Source organism: Rissa tridactyla, chromosome 1 (genome assembly GCF_028500815.1).
Source record: "Rissa tridactyla isolate bRisTri1 chromosome 1, bRisTri1.patW.cur.20221130, whole genome shotgun sequence".
Taxonomy (NCBI): Eukaryota; Metazoa; Chordata; class Aves; order Charadriiformes; family Laridae; genus Rissa; species Rissa tridactyla.
The window spans coordinates 151175877-151193981 of record NC_071466.1 but is presented as its reverse complement, the minus strand read 5'-3'; the positions used below and the strand labels follow the sequence as shown (position 1 = coordinate 151193981).

General features: G+C 45.4%; 1 protein-coding gene across 25 annotated transcripts in view; it reads left to right on the top strand.

Moving 5' to 3' along the window:
• The window catches only part of CACNA1C (calcium voltage-gated channel subunit alpha1 C), a 489873-nt gene extending 472593 nt beyond the window's left edge, over positions 1 to 17280 (top strand). For 10 of the 25 annotated variants that reach the window (XM_054201724.1, XM_054201704.1, XM_054201716.1 and 7 more), the window contains 8 exons: positions 115 to 264; positions 1241 to 1593; positions 2482 to 2508; positions 3861 to 3989; positions 4457 to 4566; positions 6538 to 6641; positions 9225 to 9548; positions 9810 to 17280. In XM_054201724.1, the coding sequence (XP_054057699.1) occupies positions 115 to 264; positions 1241 to 1593; positions 2482 to 2508; positions 3861 to 3989; positions 4457 to 4566; positions 6538 to 6641; positions 9225 to 9548; positions 9810 to 10106 (1494 nt within the window). In that variant the 3' untranslated portion in view covers positions 10107 to 17280. The remainder of the gene's footprint in view (positions 1 to 114; positions 265 to 1240; positions 1594 to 2481; positions 2509 to 3860; positions 3990 to 4456; positions 4567 to 6537; positions 6642 to 9224; positions 9549 to 9809) is intronic. The other 15 variants (XM_054201788.1, XM_054201725.1, XM_054201736.1 and 12 more) reach the window with 5 other exon arrangements.
• The last annotated feature ends 825 nt before the right edge of the window (positions 17281 to 18105 follow it).

Sequence of the window (18105 nt, the reverse complement as noted above, 5' to 3'; positions counted from 1 at the left end):
TGTTTTTCTAGGAGCTGGGTCTGCTATATTAAGTAAAAGGCCTTCACAGTGCTTAGGAAGAAATAGCACTGCTTTTATTTCTCATATACCACTCGGAGATATGAAGCTCTATAGTTTGCTGTTTTGCAGGCTGGTCTGCGCACACTTCACGACATTGGGCCAGAGATACGAAGAGCAATTTCTGGAGACCTGACAGCTGAAGAAGAGCTAGATAAGGCCATGAAAGAAGCTGTTTCTGCTGCCTCTGAAGATGATATCTTCCGGGTAGGTGCTGAACAAGTTTTCAAGCTGAAGCTAGACCAATAGCTGAGCTAAAAGAGTGCTACATTCTCTTTTATACCCTCTGCATTTCAGCTGGGCCCTCCTTCTTGTTTTCTAGACCCTACAGTGGTAGGCTCAGAGTGCCAGATCCTGAGATCCTTGCACAGTTTTTATCCCATTTTCTTCTCAATGGAAGTTTCTCCTCATAAAACCTAAATAAAAGCAGAATTAGAATGGCCAAAGAGACTGAAGAACAGATCAGTTCAGACATCCTACAGTCTGCCGAGCAACAACCAGGCACACTTCAGTGCCTTGTCCACTCCTCCTTTCAGTGGCACAAGTAGTCTCCTTTCAAAAAGTACAGCAGAACCCAAGAGAGCTCCTATAGAACGAGGAAGTTACCTAAATCTTCTCTTTTTTATTTCATTCTTATTCCTTGTAATTTTCTTCTCTGGTAATATTTCCTCTCCTTTGGCATTTTCCTCCTTACATAAAGATGCTCTCAGTCCCTTTGCTTACTCACCATCTAAACAGTACATAACTGGCTCATTAAATCTTTCTTCATTTGTTCTTCCAGGTGATTAATAGTTTCTGGTGCACTTCTCAAATTCCCACTCATGTATAAATGTTGCTTTGGAACTGCACTGTGAAAACCAGAGAGCAGTTACCCGGTTCTTGCATCCCTACCCATTCCTGTGCTCCCAGGACGGGTGGGAGGTGTAGAGATACCTTTGCCTCACCTATGCACCTGGCCAGTCCTCTGAAATATCTTAGAAAGCTAAAGTTTTCACAGTCTGCGTGTACTGAGTCTCTCTGACAGAGAAGTCCATGCCCTGTCCTCTGGCAGAGAGCAGCAGTGCCATTGTGCACGCTTCAGTCCTCACATATTTTTCCTCAAGAACAGGCTAAGCCAGAAACGCCAGGGCCCTTGCACATCTTCTCCCTCACAAAGGGAAAATACTTTCTGTTTCTCTGACAGAGAGCTGGAGGCTTGTTCGGAAACCATGTCAGCTATTACCAAAGTGACGGCAGGAGCGCGTTCCCCCAGACATTCACCACCCAGCGACCTCTGCACATCAATAAGTCTGGCAACAACCAGGGAGATACAGAGTCTCCATCTCATGAGAAGCTGGTAGACTCCACCTTCACTCCCAGCAGCTACTCATCTTCAGGCTCCAATGCCAACATCAACAACGCCAACAACACTGCCCTGTGCCGTTTCCCCAGCCCACCCACCTACCCCAGCACTGTCAGCACAGTGGAAGGCCACGGGACCCCCTTGTCACCCACCATACGTGTGCAGGAAGCTCCTTGGAAACTACCTTCCAAAAGGTAAGCTTCACAGAGCAGAGGGCGAGTCAAGGGACCAGGGAAAGGAACATGCACGCAAACACCAGTGCACTGCTGCCTAGCTGAAGTCACCCACCAGACATCACCTGGTCTGCAGCCTGGATTGAGCCTTCTGGTTCTCCACTTGTGCCAAAGCCCACAGTGCAGCAGATATGCATCAGTTGACCACTGCAAAGAAGCAGCACTCTCACTGACCAGCACACTTGGTTTCTTTGGGCTTTATCATGAAGAAACGTTTGTAAGAACCAAAAAGAGCCTTATTTATCCTTCCTTCACCACAGGGAGGTGTTTCATCAACTGCTAACTGAAAGACAAAGGGACTGCAATTCATCTCTTAAGCGCCCAGTCAGGAGCTTTGTGGAAGTCAGTTGGTTTTCATTCAGTGGGTCACATCCCTACAGAGGCATTCTGGGAGGAAGGAGGCAAGGTTTTCAGAAATGCAATACTGTGCAAAGCAAAGAAAACCCCCTTCTCTGGACAGCTTTCAGGCTGTCTACACACAGATGACTAATACAAAAGGAGTATCATTTTTATCAGTGGAGAATGTTTTTTAACTATCTCAGTAACAGCAGGAAGGAGCTGGAATTTTTTTTTTAAGGGCAGAGAGTGGGCAATGTGAAAAGGTGGAGAAATGCTACCCCAGCAAAGGACAGAATAGGACAAGACGACGGAGGAAATTCAGTGGTTGCAGAATTGCCCAAGTAAAGAGTCCAGTGGTTTTTCTATTTCATGCCTTCCTGAGGGAAGCCACAGGAGTTGCACAACATGTGTTACCATCTGCCCTCCCCCTTGCTGACTTGTGCTGATGTGACACTGCTAACTTGGTGTTCTTTTTTCTCCTTGCTTCCTTGGGTGCCTTCCTCAAATTAGGACGCATTACTACGAAACACTGGGACGGTACGTCTTTTCCCTCATGATTTAATATTCTCTGGGTGTAAGACCCATTGTTTGTCCCATTGAAAGTCCAAATGCCATTAATGCTGAACATGAGCTCTTCTTTTTGGTGTCAGTAGGGCTGAAAAAGAGGTAATGATCACCATGACATCTCCAGAAAATACTCCAAACTCAGGGGTTTTCTGCCCACAGGCAGGTAGTGATGCAGGGACTGTTTCTAGTTGGTTTCTAGATTTGGGGTCTTTTTGAGTTTCTAGCTGGGCTCACACATCTAGGCACTCTCTGTTCACAACACGGTGAAGTACACTATGGCATGTTCGTACAAAAATTCTGTATGGTTTTGGCTAAACACAGACTACTGAATAGGGAGAGCTGCCATATACTGATTCCTCCCCCCTACACCTTAGCAGTTTTACTTGCCTCCCATCTCAGCAAGAAGGTCACTCCAGCACTGTCCTAAAGGTTGTTCCGTGTCCTAGTGCTTTTAGCTCAAATCAAATTATAAAATAATGTTTCCTATCCAGTCCCTGAAAGATGAAATAAAACCTACCACACTGGTCTCTTCTGTGAATGGTGCTAACACACTGACATTGGCTCCAGTAGCTCCTTGTCGGTATCTCAAAGATTCACACTACCTTCAGATTTTACTTTACTCTTCAGAAAACACAGACTCAAAATGAAGAGAAATATGAGGGCTGAGATGCGAAACAGAGGGACAAGGAGGAGGCAAGCAGGGAATTAAGGGCTGTCACGCTTAAGGGTTCAAACAGATCCTACTGAATTCACCAGAAGCACTCTGCAGCTAGTGATGAGAAAAAAGGGACCAAAGATGGAAAAGACAGCAAGGAATGAGAGTATGAACAGGAGCAGAGAGGAGAGATGGTGCAGAGTAAGGGATTTGGGAGGCAGAGACCATACATCAGAGAGCCGAGAGAGTAACTGTTCGTGTCTAGGAGGCTTCTCTGAAATTCCTAACCAAGGCTTTTGCAATAAGGAAAAAAGCTGTATTTCCAAGAGCCCACCTCAGATTTTACTTTGAGTTCAGTAAGGCATATCTTTGGAAATGTGGTCAGTGTGATGTGCACATTTATAGAGTACCTGCAGTCACAAATGACAAAAATATGTTTACAGTATTGTTCAGCGTTGATTTAAGAAACTCTTCCTCTGAAAGAGGACACAGACAAAGGTTGTTGCTTTGTGTTTGTGAACTCTGCAGCTCTGTTCAGTCGTTAATTTCTCTGTGATAGCTCTTCAACATTAAAATAAACTGAGACAGATGGAGCCTGTCATTCTCGTCTTTGTAACAGGTTGTCTTTACCATCTCCATATCTTGACTTGTCTCTTTTGCTCATTAGCTCCAGTTCCAGAGACAGCCAGCTGGCAATTGTTTGCCAAGAGGAAGTGTCTCAGGATGAGACTTATGATGAAAATTTGAATGAAGACATTGAGTACTGTAGTGAACCAAGTCTGCTCTCTACTGAAATGTGAGCTTTGCAGCTTTAGTCAAGGTGTTTGGGTGGTTCTTTAATTAAGGGGGAGAGGTGGGAAGAAGTGACGTTTTTCTACAAAAATTTCAATTTATGGGATAAGGCCAGAAGCCTTTAGTCAGACAACTGAAATATCAGAAAATATTTTTTTTAAAAAATGCAGTTCAGCCCTGAGAAGTAACACTGAAAAGGATATCTTTCACCTGGGATTTTCCTTCTCCTCTGAATGAGACACCTGGATCTGCAGGGCCTCCCCCTCCCCATCTAATGTTCCCAGATCTCAGCTTTAGACCATTCTCTGTCTCATGGCCTCTCTTAACTGCTCCTGGTCCAGTTATAGCTTGAAGCTAGCTCGCTTATTGCATCCATTTGATAGCATGGTCTTCCTGGCTTCCCTGCTGGAAGAGGGGTTATTCTGTCCAATATCAGCTGCTTTTCTAGAATCCCTCTGTTCTCCTTTCCAGGCTTGCATACCAAGATGATGAAAACAGACAACTTACTCCACCAGAAAACAACAAAGGAGAGGACACCCGGCACTCTCCAAAGAAAGGGTTTCTGTGCTCCTCAGCACTAGGTAACATCCCAGCGTGACACGAGGGCCATGCTCTCCTCTGCCTCAACTGTGTTCTCACACGTTGCTGGAGGAATCCCAGCGTGTGTGGGCACGGGTGTTGCTGTTTGCTGCATTTAGCTCATGAGACCAGAAATCCCACAGCATGCATACAGTCCCGATCATGCACGTGACTCTACTGACTTTATGCTCACTCAGTAGATGAATCTGTGACTGTTTGGATAGTCCATGTGATCTGTTTAATTAAGCCCACCTGTGAATTAGGGGAGTTTATTAAAGAGCTGTAGACTCTCCAAACAATCACCAGGGAGGCAGCGAATGGGCTAAGCCTTGAGTATATGGTGTTCTGTTCTGCGCGTATTCAGCAGGGAGAAGGGAGAGGTTGTCTCTTTTGTCCGCTACAAGGAAAACTGAATTTTACATTGAGTTAACACAATACAAGTTTACTTTCTGCTCTAATTGTACCTGGAAATTTTTCAAGTGCTTGAGCATGCAGACTATGCTCAGGTGAAATCCATGAATCACAAGATTTTATGCAGGTATCAGGACAAATGTGAGAGTCTGGAATAAAATGAGCTCTTTTATGTAGAAGATTTTTCAGCCTTTTTCCTGAGTACTGGTGTGGAGAAAAAGGACATTTGGGGGAGAAACTAAAAAGAATCCAGTATATAAAATATATGCTCACAAAATAAAAGTGACAGATTATGTAGTGTAATGTTTAAAGTGAGCCTACTGAACCTTCCCTCAAATCCTTCAGGATGCTTGTACAATTGGGTATTTAAAAGCATTTACTTTATTTCAAAACTTAAAATATTAGGCAATGACAATTCCTATATCTATCTGAAAGGCCAAATTTGCAGTCAGTCCTTGACACAATGCTTCATTAACTACATTCTAGGGAATATTTATACAGTGATGTCATACTCATTTGACTAGTGGTTTGGTCTTTTCCTCTAGAAAGAGGAAATACTTTTTATCTGCATTGTAGCCTTTGTTCTCTGGGTTATAACATGTTTCCTGCAACCCCCCAGAGTGCCTTTTCTCAACAAATCAATATTATAGATACAGAATTCTAATTTTCTTTCCCCTTTAGGAAAATGTCAATAGGATTGAGAAGTCCACAAAATATTTTAGTATGCCGTGCAGCTATATCTTTAATACTGGATTTATTTGCCATTCTTCAAAAGTAAAGCCTGTGCACTTGTTCATAAACATACTTTACAGTATTTTTAAATTCCCGCATAGGAAGTACCTTTCTCATATTTACAGAAGTCAAGTTTAATTTTATAGCAAGTAAACAATGGGACTGTTTCAATGGTTCCCCCTAAGATTTTTTTTAAGAGAAAAAAAGTTTTTTCTCTTCTCTTCTTTCCAAATTTTGAAAATGCTTCATGTCTATATAAGCAGCCTTCCATTCACCAGTGAATATGATTAATTCACTTCCACTTGACCTTGCTGTAGACACAGCCCCATAAACTGTGGTATGTCTGGCAGCTAGGGGACACAGATCACATGCAAGCGGGTGGCCGATGTCACCTGAGCAGCCTGACGTCCCCTCCTGCACGATGTGTACAGCCAGGCACAGCACCAGAGCCTCAGCTGTCATCATTGGTCCTGCTGAGGGCTTTACCTGAACCAGAGAGGTCTGAGAACACTTCCACTGCTTGGGAGGGAAATCGGCTGTCTGGTATTTACTAGGACAGTGTCTTAAAAGAGGAAAAATAAAAATCACCATCCAGAATTTTATCTGGCAGCTTGCTTGGAAGGTAGTGCTGGTTGGTCCATGATGCTTGACTGCTTTTTTTAAACACAAACGCTTTGGAAAGGTCAAGGTGTTAAGGGAAAGTGCACAGAGCCTAAAATGTGGGTGTCTTTGCTGTATCTCCAATGGGACTGCACTAAAAGAAATTGAAATCGGATTAATTGTAGTGTAGCATGAGTGATGGACACAGTTGTGTGTGATTCCTGTTTCAGGTCGAAGAGCATCTTTTCACTTAGAGTGTCTGAAAAGACAGAAAAACCAGGGCGTAGACGTCTCGCAGAAGACAGTTCTGCCTTTGCATCTGGTACACCATCAGGTAAGCATTAAGAACCACGGAGGGCCCAGCAATGTAACAGACCCTACCATCTGCAGTGTCCCGCCATTGAATCCCAACCAGCTTTTTAAAAACCATTTGGGATGGTTGCTAACCCATATCAAAGGTCTAATTTTTAGAAATCGTATTTGCCATCACGCTCATTCCTACTTTCAGGATTTTCATCATTCCCAGAAGAATTCTACAGGAACATGTCCTTTGGAGTCGGTAGAGTTATTGTTTTCTGATGTACATGAAAGAGTAAAATAAAAAACTAGCTAAAAGATAAAAATAACTACCCAAATTGCATGCTGCAGTGCAATTACACTGGCTTGGATGGTAGTATGCATATGAATAAAATGTGCAGGGTCTACTTTCATATAATTAAAGGTAACCAGTAACTGTAATTAATCATTTTAAAACATAAACTGATTACATGTAATTAATCAGCTTCTTAAGCCCTTTGTAACTGCGTTCAGCAGCCTAGCAAATGTATGCTTTGGCACGTACCTAGATGATTAGCCAGCTGTCATAGTCCAAAGTAGATTTGTGTCTCTTAGTTTGATGATGCCACTCTTCTGCCACCATAAAAGAAACAGGTGCAGATGATGGTGCTGGTCCTGCTCTGTGCAGTCCCCCAGGGCAGGGCAGAATGGCCATCCCACTTCCTCAGGCTGCCACAGGGGCAGAAAATGCCACATGGCAGGGGCGGGAGGAGCAAGAAGTCAGAGCAGAGGAGTGAGAGATAACTGCATTTGAGGCTCCCTGGCTTTTCTAACCTCCACTCCCAGACAGTTATCCTTTAGGGATCAAGCTCCAGAAAGCAGTGGTCTGCAGAGAGTTACAGCTGTGGCTGGGATAACCAGAAGATCTGTTGGGGCAGGGAGGAGTGTGAAGGAAACAGCTTCCCACGTTCCCCACATCAGCAACAGCCCGCCTGAGACTTCCCGCCCTCCCACAGCAGGCCAGGCAGAGGGGACACATGCCTCCCACTCTCTCAGCCCATCTAGCCAGCAGAATCACCTCCCTCCAACCTGTACAAAGAGGATGGAGCTACTTCACCCTTCCTCATCCCACCATGCAGCTCCAAACCTAGAGTCTCAGCCAGACTGAAAGGTTACCCTGAAATAGGCATCTGGCCTCCAGCTGACAACACTCAGCCGTGTTCATACATTTACAAAAATGTTAGCCTACAATAGTGCTTAAAACAAGAACATAAAGTGGAAAGGTTGCCCCTGCTAAGCGCAATGGCATCAGTTGCTCGTGAATGCTTGAAGGGGTATTCTCACGAAATACTTGTATATCATGATATGTAAATATATGCATGCCTGCAGGGCATGACTTCCACAGATGATTTTTTAAGGGCCTACTTCCTCACTGAAATTCGATAGGAGTCTGACCTCTAATTCCTGAGAAAATCTTGGTGAAGCTTGTACGTGAATAATAATTGATTCTTTTCTTCATCTGTCACTGAAATCACCAGCACAGCATGTTATCGGTTCCCAAGGATTTCAGTGGCAGATGGACTGAGCTTCACTTAACTTTAGATACCTTAAAGTTAGCTGTCTAGTTCAAACCAGTCAGTTCAGTCTCACTGTGGTCAACAGAAGGAATGAGCATCTCCAAAGGGCAAGTATAAGTCTTGTCTAAGTCTTGTCCTCCAGACAGCATTTTCAGGCAGGTATCCCAAAGAGGCAGGAGGCTTGCTGGTTTCTCTCTGCACGGTTCGCTTGGACTAAACATATAGCCCTCAGATAGCTGAAGCTGTATGAGACTAACCCCAGCTCGAACAAGAGGATTCTCTCCAACACCATCCATATGCTTTTGTATTTTCTATGCATTTTTTTATTTGCTCATATTAGGCAGCGGTGAGCTCTGTGAGATGAGCTCATGACTCTTGACGGCATTGCTTATGGAACAAGGGAGCAGTCACCGTGAATAAGGCATAAGATCAGCCCTGTGCTACAAGGGGCTTCTTGAGAAATTTGTTATAAAAGGAGGCTGGATGACTCAGAGGTTGTGCGTATGATTACAGGAAGGACTGGATGGCTGAAAGTATAATCATCAGATATTGATCCTCCCACCAACAGCAGATGCCTTAAAATCCAGTGGTGGATTTATAGTTATTGCCAACTGCAGACACATCTAAAATTCACATCTGATATCCATTCAGGTTCCACAGTAGAAAACACAGCAATTGGCAGTAAAAGCTAGTGGTATGGGTGGTGGCAGTGGTGGGAAAATGAATTGCTGTCTCACCCACTGGAGAAGAGGTGGTGTTTCTGGCAAGGCTGTGGGGAGTGGGGCTGCATCCCTCCTGTCAGTGCAGCAGCTCCAAGGCTGAAGAACTGCGGTCATGAGAGCTTTCAGTCTGCTGCTTGGCACTTGCGCAAGATACACCACTTAAAGGAAGGCTTGCAAAATGAGTTCGCAAGAAACATCCAAAGCATTCCAGCAGCTGGCAGCTGTTTTCACCAGTCTTGAGACCCTCCAGGCCTTTCTCGGGTAGTTTCTCCAGCACCTCCTCCTTCCAGCCCTGCTGCTAAGAGCAGGCTCTCACTCGCCTTGTTCCTCCTCTGTCCGCAGGCGTTAGCGGTGGCCGGCCTGAGTCCCCTGCTCCAGCGAAGCCATTCCCCCACCATGTTCTCTCGGCTGTGTGCAACGCCCCCCGCTACACCCTGCAGCCGTGGCTGGCCGCAACAGACCATCCCGACTCTGCGCCTGGATGGGGCAGAGTCCAGCGAGAAGCTCAACAGCAGCTTCCCCTCAGTACACTGCGGCTCTCGGTACACTGACAACACCGGCTGCAGCAGCCCGAGGAGAGCCAGGCCAGTCTCCCTCACCGTCCCCAGCCAGACCGCAGGGAGCAGCAGGCAGTTTCACGGCAGCGCTGGCAGCCTGGTTGAAGCGGTAAGACTTGCAGAGTCATGGAGGACAGCAGTGTAAAGGCCAACTAGAAATGTGGCCCTTAGAAGAGCAGGGCAACAGATACATTGCCGCCCACAATGCCAAGAGTTGGAGAGCCCATCTCCAAGCAGGGGTTAGCAGCATGAATGGGAGAAGGACTGCTGGGGGAAAAATACAGCAGTAAAGAGGGTTGTGAAGGGCTGCGATAGGGTTGATGATGCAGGGTACTAACGTATGTCTTTGGTTCCCTCCCTGCTTTTGAAGGTCTTGATTTCGGAAGGACTGATGCAGTTTGCTCAAGATCCAAAGTTCATTGAGGTCACAACCCAGGAGCTTGCAGACGCCTGTGACATGACGATAGAAGAGATGGAAAATGCAGCAGACAACATTCTCAATGGTAACAGCAAGCAGAGCCCCAATGGCAACCTCTTGCCTTTTGTTAACTGCAGGGACCCAGGGCAGGACAGTGCAGGAGAGGAAGAGGAAGAGGTGCAGAACCCGGATTGTAGAAAAAGTCAGGAGGAGCTCAAGGACAGCAGGATTTATATCAGCAGCCTGTAGTTGCCAGGGCTGGAAGCGATGCTGGTTTTTTATTTGTTTCAATGTTCCTAATGGGTTTGTTTCAGAAGTGCCTCACTGTTCTCGTGACCTGGAGTAACCGGAACAGCGTTCTTCATTCATTTCTGTTGGGACGAGTCGCAGAGTTGGGTGGTGTAAGAAAGCTTTTCAGGAGCGGATATAACCCCAGCACGTGTCCATGAAGGAAGAGTGAGGAGGAGGAAGAGGAGGAGAGCCAGCTCCCTCTTTTTTTCAGTCCCTGCACAAGGAACGACGACTGCCTCCCGAGCGCCAAGGGGAACCTCAGCTTCCTTGTGGATGGCCCTAGCCAAAAGGACCCTGCGTCAAACGGGTGTCTTTCAACTTTGCTTGTAAAAATCATTTTGCACATATTCTGTATGAGCCTCACCGTCTCCATAAAGCCAAGGCCCTTTGATTCGGAAGGAGAGGAGGACTTCTTCTGCTGTGGATTCCCGTACCGCCAAGGGGAGGAGGAAGCAGAAGAAGCCCGCGGGGCAGGTGGCCACGCTGCCCAACCCTGCCGAGACTCCCAGGCAGCGGTCTCTGCCAACCAATCCGAGCTCAGGCAGCCACTCCTGCCAACCAATCCGAGCTCAGGCAGCCACTCCTGCCAACCAATCAGAGCTCTAGCAGTCACTTGCCAGCCAATCCGAGCTCAGGCAGTCTCCTGCCAACCAATCAGAGCTCAGACAGCCAGCCGTGCCGGCCAATGGGAGAGCGGGGAGCAGGCTCTGCGGCAGGGCGGAGCCGACCTGCCCTGCCCTCGCTGAGGTGGTGGTGGGCTTGTGTAGATCTCTCCTTGTTTTGCAGTTTGATATTTTCTTGAAAGCATGTTGCAGTTTTTATTTTGACTATTTTATTAATTTTAATTTGTTTGGGTTTGGGGTTTTTTTTTGGAGGGAGAAGGGAGTGTTTACAACGTTTTGTAATCACCGACCTTTTTTTTTGGTTTATTTTCACCTTTGCAAATGTTAAATTGGTTTGATCATGTTGTATTATTTAAACTGGGGGGTTTTTCTCCATTGAAATTTGGTAGAAGTATAACGATAGACGAGTTTTACCAACCATTATGTACACCAAGAATTTGTAATTTTATTTGCTAGTAACTGAAACCTCCTTTTTTTGTTGTTGTTTTATAATTTAAAGATAGTAGGCAATGCACTTGATATAGTCTTGCACATTTGAGTGATTGATTTGGGTTCTTTTTAGTGCTACGTATATGTGTGAGCGTGGGAGCAATACGGAGCGAGTGTGCGTGCGCGCGTGTGTGTAAGTGCATGCAGTTCTCCACACCCTGATTTGAGCTGCAGGAGATCTGTATCTGGGGCCATTTGAATGCAAAAACAAAACCACTGTCTCTGCTTTTGAAAGGGGAATCAGTAACTCTTTGCATCTTCTGTTCCACAAGATATGCAAAAACAATGCAATAATATTAATTTTGAAATACAATTGTAAGTTGTGTTGGCATTAAAACTGTATAGAAAAAAAAATTGCGGGGGTGGGGGGAAACAAAACAAAAAACCAGAAGGCGTTACGCTTCGATATATTCCGTGTGATGTTTTATTGCATTGATAATGTTTCTGTTGAAGAAACCGTTATACTTGAATTCAGGTCAGTTTCAGTATTTTTCAAATATTTTTTTAAAATGAATTGCAATTGTGCCAAGCAAAGATAATGAATTGAATTAAGTTTGTTTAAAAAAAAAAAGAAAAAAAAGAATCACTTCTTGTATATTTTGCTGCATGTCAAGTGAATCATTTCGTATTTGGAATGTGCCAAGCTTTACCTTTGAACTTTTAAGTGCTTTTCTACGTGTGGTTGGGGAAAGGGGTACTATTTTTTTTCCTTTTTTAATTTGTACAATGAACAAAGTGTACCTGATGTAAGTAACTATTCTGCAATCCACTGACAGGTTGAACGTTACTGATTTTGCATATCTTGTGTTCATTTTCCTTCTTCCTCACTCCCTTTAAACATGCACGATGACTTTATTGGTAGAGAATCTTTCTTCCCGAGACCGGGACATTTTATTCAGGCTTTGTTCTCTTTCCTTTTGCTCAGTTTCTCTAAAGGTCTCATCCCACTCGAGGGTGGCAAGACCCCTAAGCCCATTTGGCAGATCCATCCTATGTCTTCAGCTGGCACCAGCAATTCAAGGAGCGGGGAAATCTGCTTTCAAATTTCTTTTAATAAATAGCTGACCCCGATCGATTATAACAGGACCCTGGGATAAGCAAATGCAAGAAGCAGAATCGTTAGCAAAGTAAAACTATCTAACTCTGTTCTGGACTGAAAGCAGAGGGTAAGTGAGGGAGAGAGCTCTGGGTCATTGCTTAGGAGAATTGCTGCAGTCTGGTCAAGATGCAGATGTTAAGTGACTTTTTTTGCGTTCCTATGCACAGTCTCATCCCCTTTCCCCGACTTTAGTGAATGGGTCAGATTCTAAGTCACAAAACATCTGACAGCACAGCATGTCCCGGCCATATTTCCCTACTAGTGAGCGTGAACTTCTCTTGACTTTCCTCACACCGATACTTGGCCCTAACCTGTGAGAGAGGCTGAAAAACCTGGCAGGTGTTGTTAGATTTTATGCAACTGATTTTTGTCTAGACTACTGCTGTTTTTTCTTCCTTCTCCAGACGGTTCACAAACTTGCAGATCAGTGCTGAGCTAGGAGATGTGATCTGACTCAGAGCTAAACTTTCATTCAAATCTTGAGCTTTTGCAGATGTCTGAGAACATCATTTATTGCATATGTTGATTACATTATTTTTGTAATGCCCTTGTTTTTCTTCTTGATTCTCTGAGGCATAAAGCAGAAATAGCAAAGGGTATTTTTGACAGTAGGCTTTTTTCAGTGTCATTTTGAACTGGCCAGTAGCAGCTCAAGATACCTTGGAAAAAAACCCAAATCCTTTTAGACTAGAGAAATATGAATGCATTTATACAACCCTCTGGCATCAAAGTCCTAATTCAGGACTTCCCTGGAGAAAGTAACCAGCTGATGTCGGTCAGTCTCATCCTTTCCATCCCTCGTGCTCATATCGAGACAGGCACGCAAGCGTGTCTCCCTTTGAGAGTTTGCTGCTGCCAGTGCTGAAGTGCTCCACAGCGACTTGAAAGGAAATAATGCTGTGCCTGGCTGTTTCTGAAAAGGAAATCAGCGTAAGGGCTCCCTATCTCATTTGCTTCCACTAGAAAGTCCATCTGACCCTCCCAGTGGGAGCCAGGGGTGTTCTCTGCTCCTGAGAAACAAAGTACTGATCTAAATTAGTGGTGGCAAAGGGCGTTTTGGATGCTTGACAGCGCGTGTCATCTTTTAGGATTTTTCTTGATGGGAAGGAAAATGGTGGAAAGGATTATGCCCCACACGTATTCCCAGAGAAAGCCGCGACTCCCTCGGGGGTCAGAGCCTACCATGGCCAGGGGAAACCCCGCGCTCTGCTGGAAGACCCCGTAGGTCCTGCAGAGTGGAAAACACATGGCTAGCAGAGAATGCGGATTACTTTAGCGGTCTGAAGGACAGGTGTTAAATTTAGTAATTGCTGGTGCCGGCTGTGCAAATTTCTCTTTCTGGGGAGGGTGGTATATTTTTTTTCATTTGAGGTACTTCCAATGCACACATTGTGACAGGCCTGAGCAAAGAGCTACTGCCTCCTTCAGGTGAGGTAGAGTCTGGGGGACGGTGGGAAGGCGGGAGCAGGTTTAGTTCGTGGAGTGTCCTTCTTTTGCTGTGTTTGGGAGTGGATGGTGGGTACAATCACTGTGCTGTGGATGGAAGCTGTGAAGGAACCAATGGCTGAGGAGTGGCACGGAAGGAAAGGAAAGAATGGGGAAAACGATCTGCTGTTTGCCACTGAGCATCTCTGACTTGCAAGAGTACACTGCAGACTAAAGACGTTTCTTATAAAACAACAAACCTCCTCCCTGTATCACTCCTGCTCATTATTCCAGGCAGTACTGAGTCAGCCACACCAGGTGCGTTTCTTTTTTTTCTTCCTTATTTCTGTGTGGCTGACGCGATGGGGAAGAAAGTGGAACTCATGATCCAGAGCTGGAGTTTCGTTATCCACAGACCTTTTCTGCATCATCTGCCTCTTCAGCTGGACATGTGAACGATGATGGTGTAGATGCTGCTGCTACTGCAGGGGTCCCGCCTGTTTTATCACCCTGCCCACCACACCCCAGCACAGAGGGACAGTCAGAGAGGCGCCATGTACAGAATTGCATCTATTTCTGCTTTGTTTTCTGACTCAGAACCCTGCCCCTGATGACTACGACAACGATGACAACAACAACAAAAAAAGGGCAAATGCATTTTTTACATTTCTTGATAATTTCCAAAGCAATGTATCATTGCTTTCTTTAGACTGACGCCAATATAACAGTTGTATGGGTCTCAGCCAGGCTCCTGTGTCTTTTCTGCCTGATAGTTTCAGATTGCTGCATGAAAAGTATGCGTGTTTGCACACAGACACAATCGTACGAGGTGACGGCACCACGAGCCCGTGGGGTTGTTCGCCTGTGTCAGAGATGAAGTTGGAGGCCTTGCTTCGTACGTGTAGATGAGAAACCCCAAGTCGTTGGTCCAGTGAGCTAAAGTGAAGCAGCCCTACTGAGACAGAACCGAGTATCCTAAGATACATGCGTGGTCCCGTTGTGACTGTCCCCTCGGCAGGGGCAGGGTGGGGGAGAGGAATACTGAGTGGGCAATTTGGTGCACAGCAAAGTTGGTAAGATAAGTAAATCCAGTCAGGGGCTTCTGGTAGCAGTGAGATTTTATGAGTTCCCATAATGAAAACTGTAGTGCATACAAAGAAAATATTCCAGGCCATCAGAAGCCCCAGTTCCCATCTTGCTAACACAAGGACAGAGGGCACTAGAGGCCAGGGGGGTTGTATTGATGCAAAGAATGTGGAAAACAGAACTGGGGGCAGAAAAATTTGATTATATCTTTCCTCCATTTATTTTCTTCTCCAAAGAAGTCTAGAAATACAAATTTCAATAGCTGCACAGGGTTTCTTTTTTTCTTCTTTTGAACGTTACAAAATTTTTAAAGTTCGATTCTGGGTTAGCAAGCCCAGGGATCCGAAAGGTTTCCAATGAGATCTCAGTCCATGGAGCTTTGCTCTCTGTTGCTGCTTTGTTTCTGGACGGCTGAAACCACTATGACCTTTCTGCTACAGCACCCTGAGATGGGGCGGGTGAGGGCAGAAGCACAGCCGAGAGACATGTCCTGTACTGAAGAGAGACTGGGCTCCAGTTGCTTTCAGAGAAGTCAGTAGCATCACACTGGAATGGAAAAAAAAAAACAACCTCTTCTGATATAAACTTTAGGGTTTTAGTTAAATCCTCCATTCTTCCTCTGCCCCTTTGGGGGGACTTGACTTAGTGGTTAACACTTGAGCATAAAATACAGGCCTTCCTTTAGGGGCACAGGGCTCGACTCAGTTGCCTAAATGTGGGCATCTACTGCCACTTGAGATACCCCCCTGCACTCTGCCTGGCCTGCAGCAGCTGGTCCAGAAAGACACAACTCTTCCCCAGGGCTGGTGTTGCAGCTACCAGCCCCACCTGGATGGCAGAGATCTCAGGTGGCAGAAGACAATGAGGCAACTTAATCGAGTCCCTTTCTAAAGGGCTAATTGAGAGGAGCAGCACCAATGACTGACGTAATAAGGGAATCTTCATTAGCATCACCAAGGGCTCACTTAGGCACGATCCGGAGCTCACCTCCGCACTCCCATGCTGTTGTTTTTCTACCCCATGTCACTCAGACAGGCTCCACTCCTGCAGCCTGAAGTTCACGACGCTCTGCCCAGCCCCAGGTTAGAGGCTGCATCCCAGGCCCAGCAGAGCGGGGGCGAGCCCAGGCAAGAGCGGGCATCGCTCCACCCAACAACAGATTTTTCTGCCAACGTTCGAACGGGCCCTTTCAAAAGCATTTTCCTATTCGAGACAGACTCACAAACTCAGACACCATTCATTAGCATTGTCGTTCAGATTATGAAGTACTTGTGGTTTTCTGTTGCGTTTTGCCCAGCCAGGCAAAATACAAGCTCTTTCCCAAACAGGCTGTAATGTTTTTAATAGTTTAAGCATCCTAAGCCAGTCTGCTCCCATCTCAAACACCCAGGTAGACTGGCAGCCAAAACTACCTAAACATCATCAACCTTTCGGTCGCTCATAGAAGTGATTAGTTCAGGCTTATTTAGTCTTGACAGTTTGAATGTGGGATGATTTCAGAGGAGGAGTGAGATTGTAAATATCTTTGACAAACATTGCTGCATCACACACAAAAAAAAGGGGGAGATACTTTTAAAACTGCCTTAAAAATCAATTCCGAATGATGGAATCTCCCTCCAAATGATTGTCGCTTGGTAGAGCGAGGGATAAGTTGCTTTGGGTGAATTCTAGCGAGAAGTGGTTGGAATCTAGTCCATTTTCAGGAGTGAAAGCGTAATTTAGGAGCTGACTCTTACTCAGTCTGAATTCACATCAGCGCCGATGACTGAGCACTGCAGGATCAAAACTGTTTAAGGTCTGGGGGGCGGGTACTGTATCTGGCCTGCATCTGCACGGTTTGGGTCTGGCCCAGCAAGGTACTGCAGACCTGTGTTTCCCAGTGACTTCAGGGAAGATGGGGTTCCTCAGCACCTCTTAAGTTCAGGCCCTGGAGCATCATTTCCTGCTCTGATCATCAGCTATAAATGTTGATAAATGTAAGTGTTTTGCCTTCATTTGAATTGCCCAGAGCTGTAAAATGACCTCTCTCAAGTATAAATCAGTCCAGATATAAATCTCCTCTCCCATTCTTCCCTACACTCCCTGCCCACCCTGCCAGCCCTTCCTTGCACCTCCACCCAAGCCCTTCCCCGTCTCAGTTCTTTACCTCCTCCCACAATTTTATATCTAGTTTTCATGAACCCACAGAAATGCTTTTGTAAATAATGCTGTACAGTTTGTAACCGTCATGTAAGCCTGTCATCAGTGCCAGAGTCCGTCTTGCCCTCTCGCACGTTTTAAAATCAACAGAGGAAAGTTAGAGCGAATGGCCCGCCAGTGAGCTATAGGGTCATCTCTGTGTGGGACAAATGTATATTCCTGTAAGATTGCATTTTTATCTAAGGAATGATGTTATTTTAAAATTGCTAATAAATTTCTAAACAATGTCCAGATTTGTTTAATATTGTAAATGTTATCAGAACTCCTTTGACATTGCTCCCTTCTCTCAGCCGTGGATGAAAAATAAGATGGCTTCCTGCAGCCCCTTATTTCCCATCACCAGTCCCGCTGCCGTTCACGGGCTCTCAGGTGTATTTCAGGGCCTGCAGAACAGACCTGGACAGCCACGGCCTGCTCCGTTAAACTGTAACTTAGGAAATCCAATCACTCTTTGTACTCTTGTGACGACAGAAATTCTGCCATGTCATGATGTCCAAAGTGTGACTCATGCATAACCACACACTTAACATTTTCTCCACAGGACTCTTTTTTTTTTTTAACCAAGCGTATGCATCAAAAAATAAATGCCCCCAGCCTAAATACAGTGTAATTAGTATATACATAAACCGTGAAGCTAATGGGATGATAATCCACGCATTTACTTTTCAATCGAACAAATTTGTTCTACCATGGTTATCAAGCAATTGCGCTGCGATGCCAGCTGAGCACTGCTATTTCCTGCCATAGCGCTATAAAATCATAGTGTAGTCAGTCCGAGTGAGTTGGTATAAGATCAAGTGAAATAATGTCTAAAGAAAAAAGAATGTGTGTATATTTTTTTTTTCCCTGACTTGCATGCAAACGTCAGAACTGCAGGCGTTGCTGCTACCGTTAATTAGTGGTGTCATGAAATGATAAAACCCAGGAGGTGATTCAAACCTGTGGATGTCATCAGCGTGGGGCGTTGGAGTGGCAGAACGATCGCCAGAAACCTCGTTATCTCCAGGCTCAGGCCGGCCCTCAGTTAGACATTTGC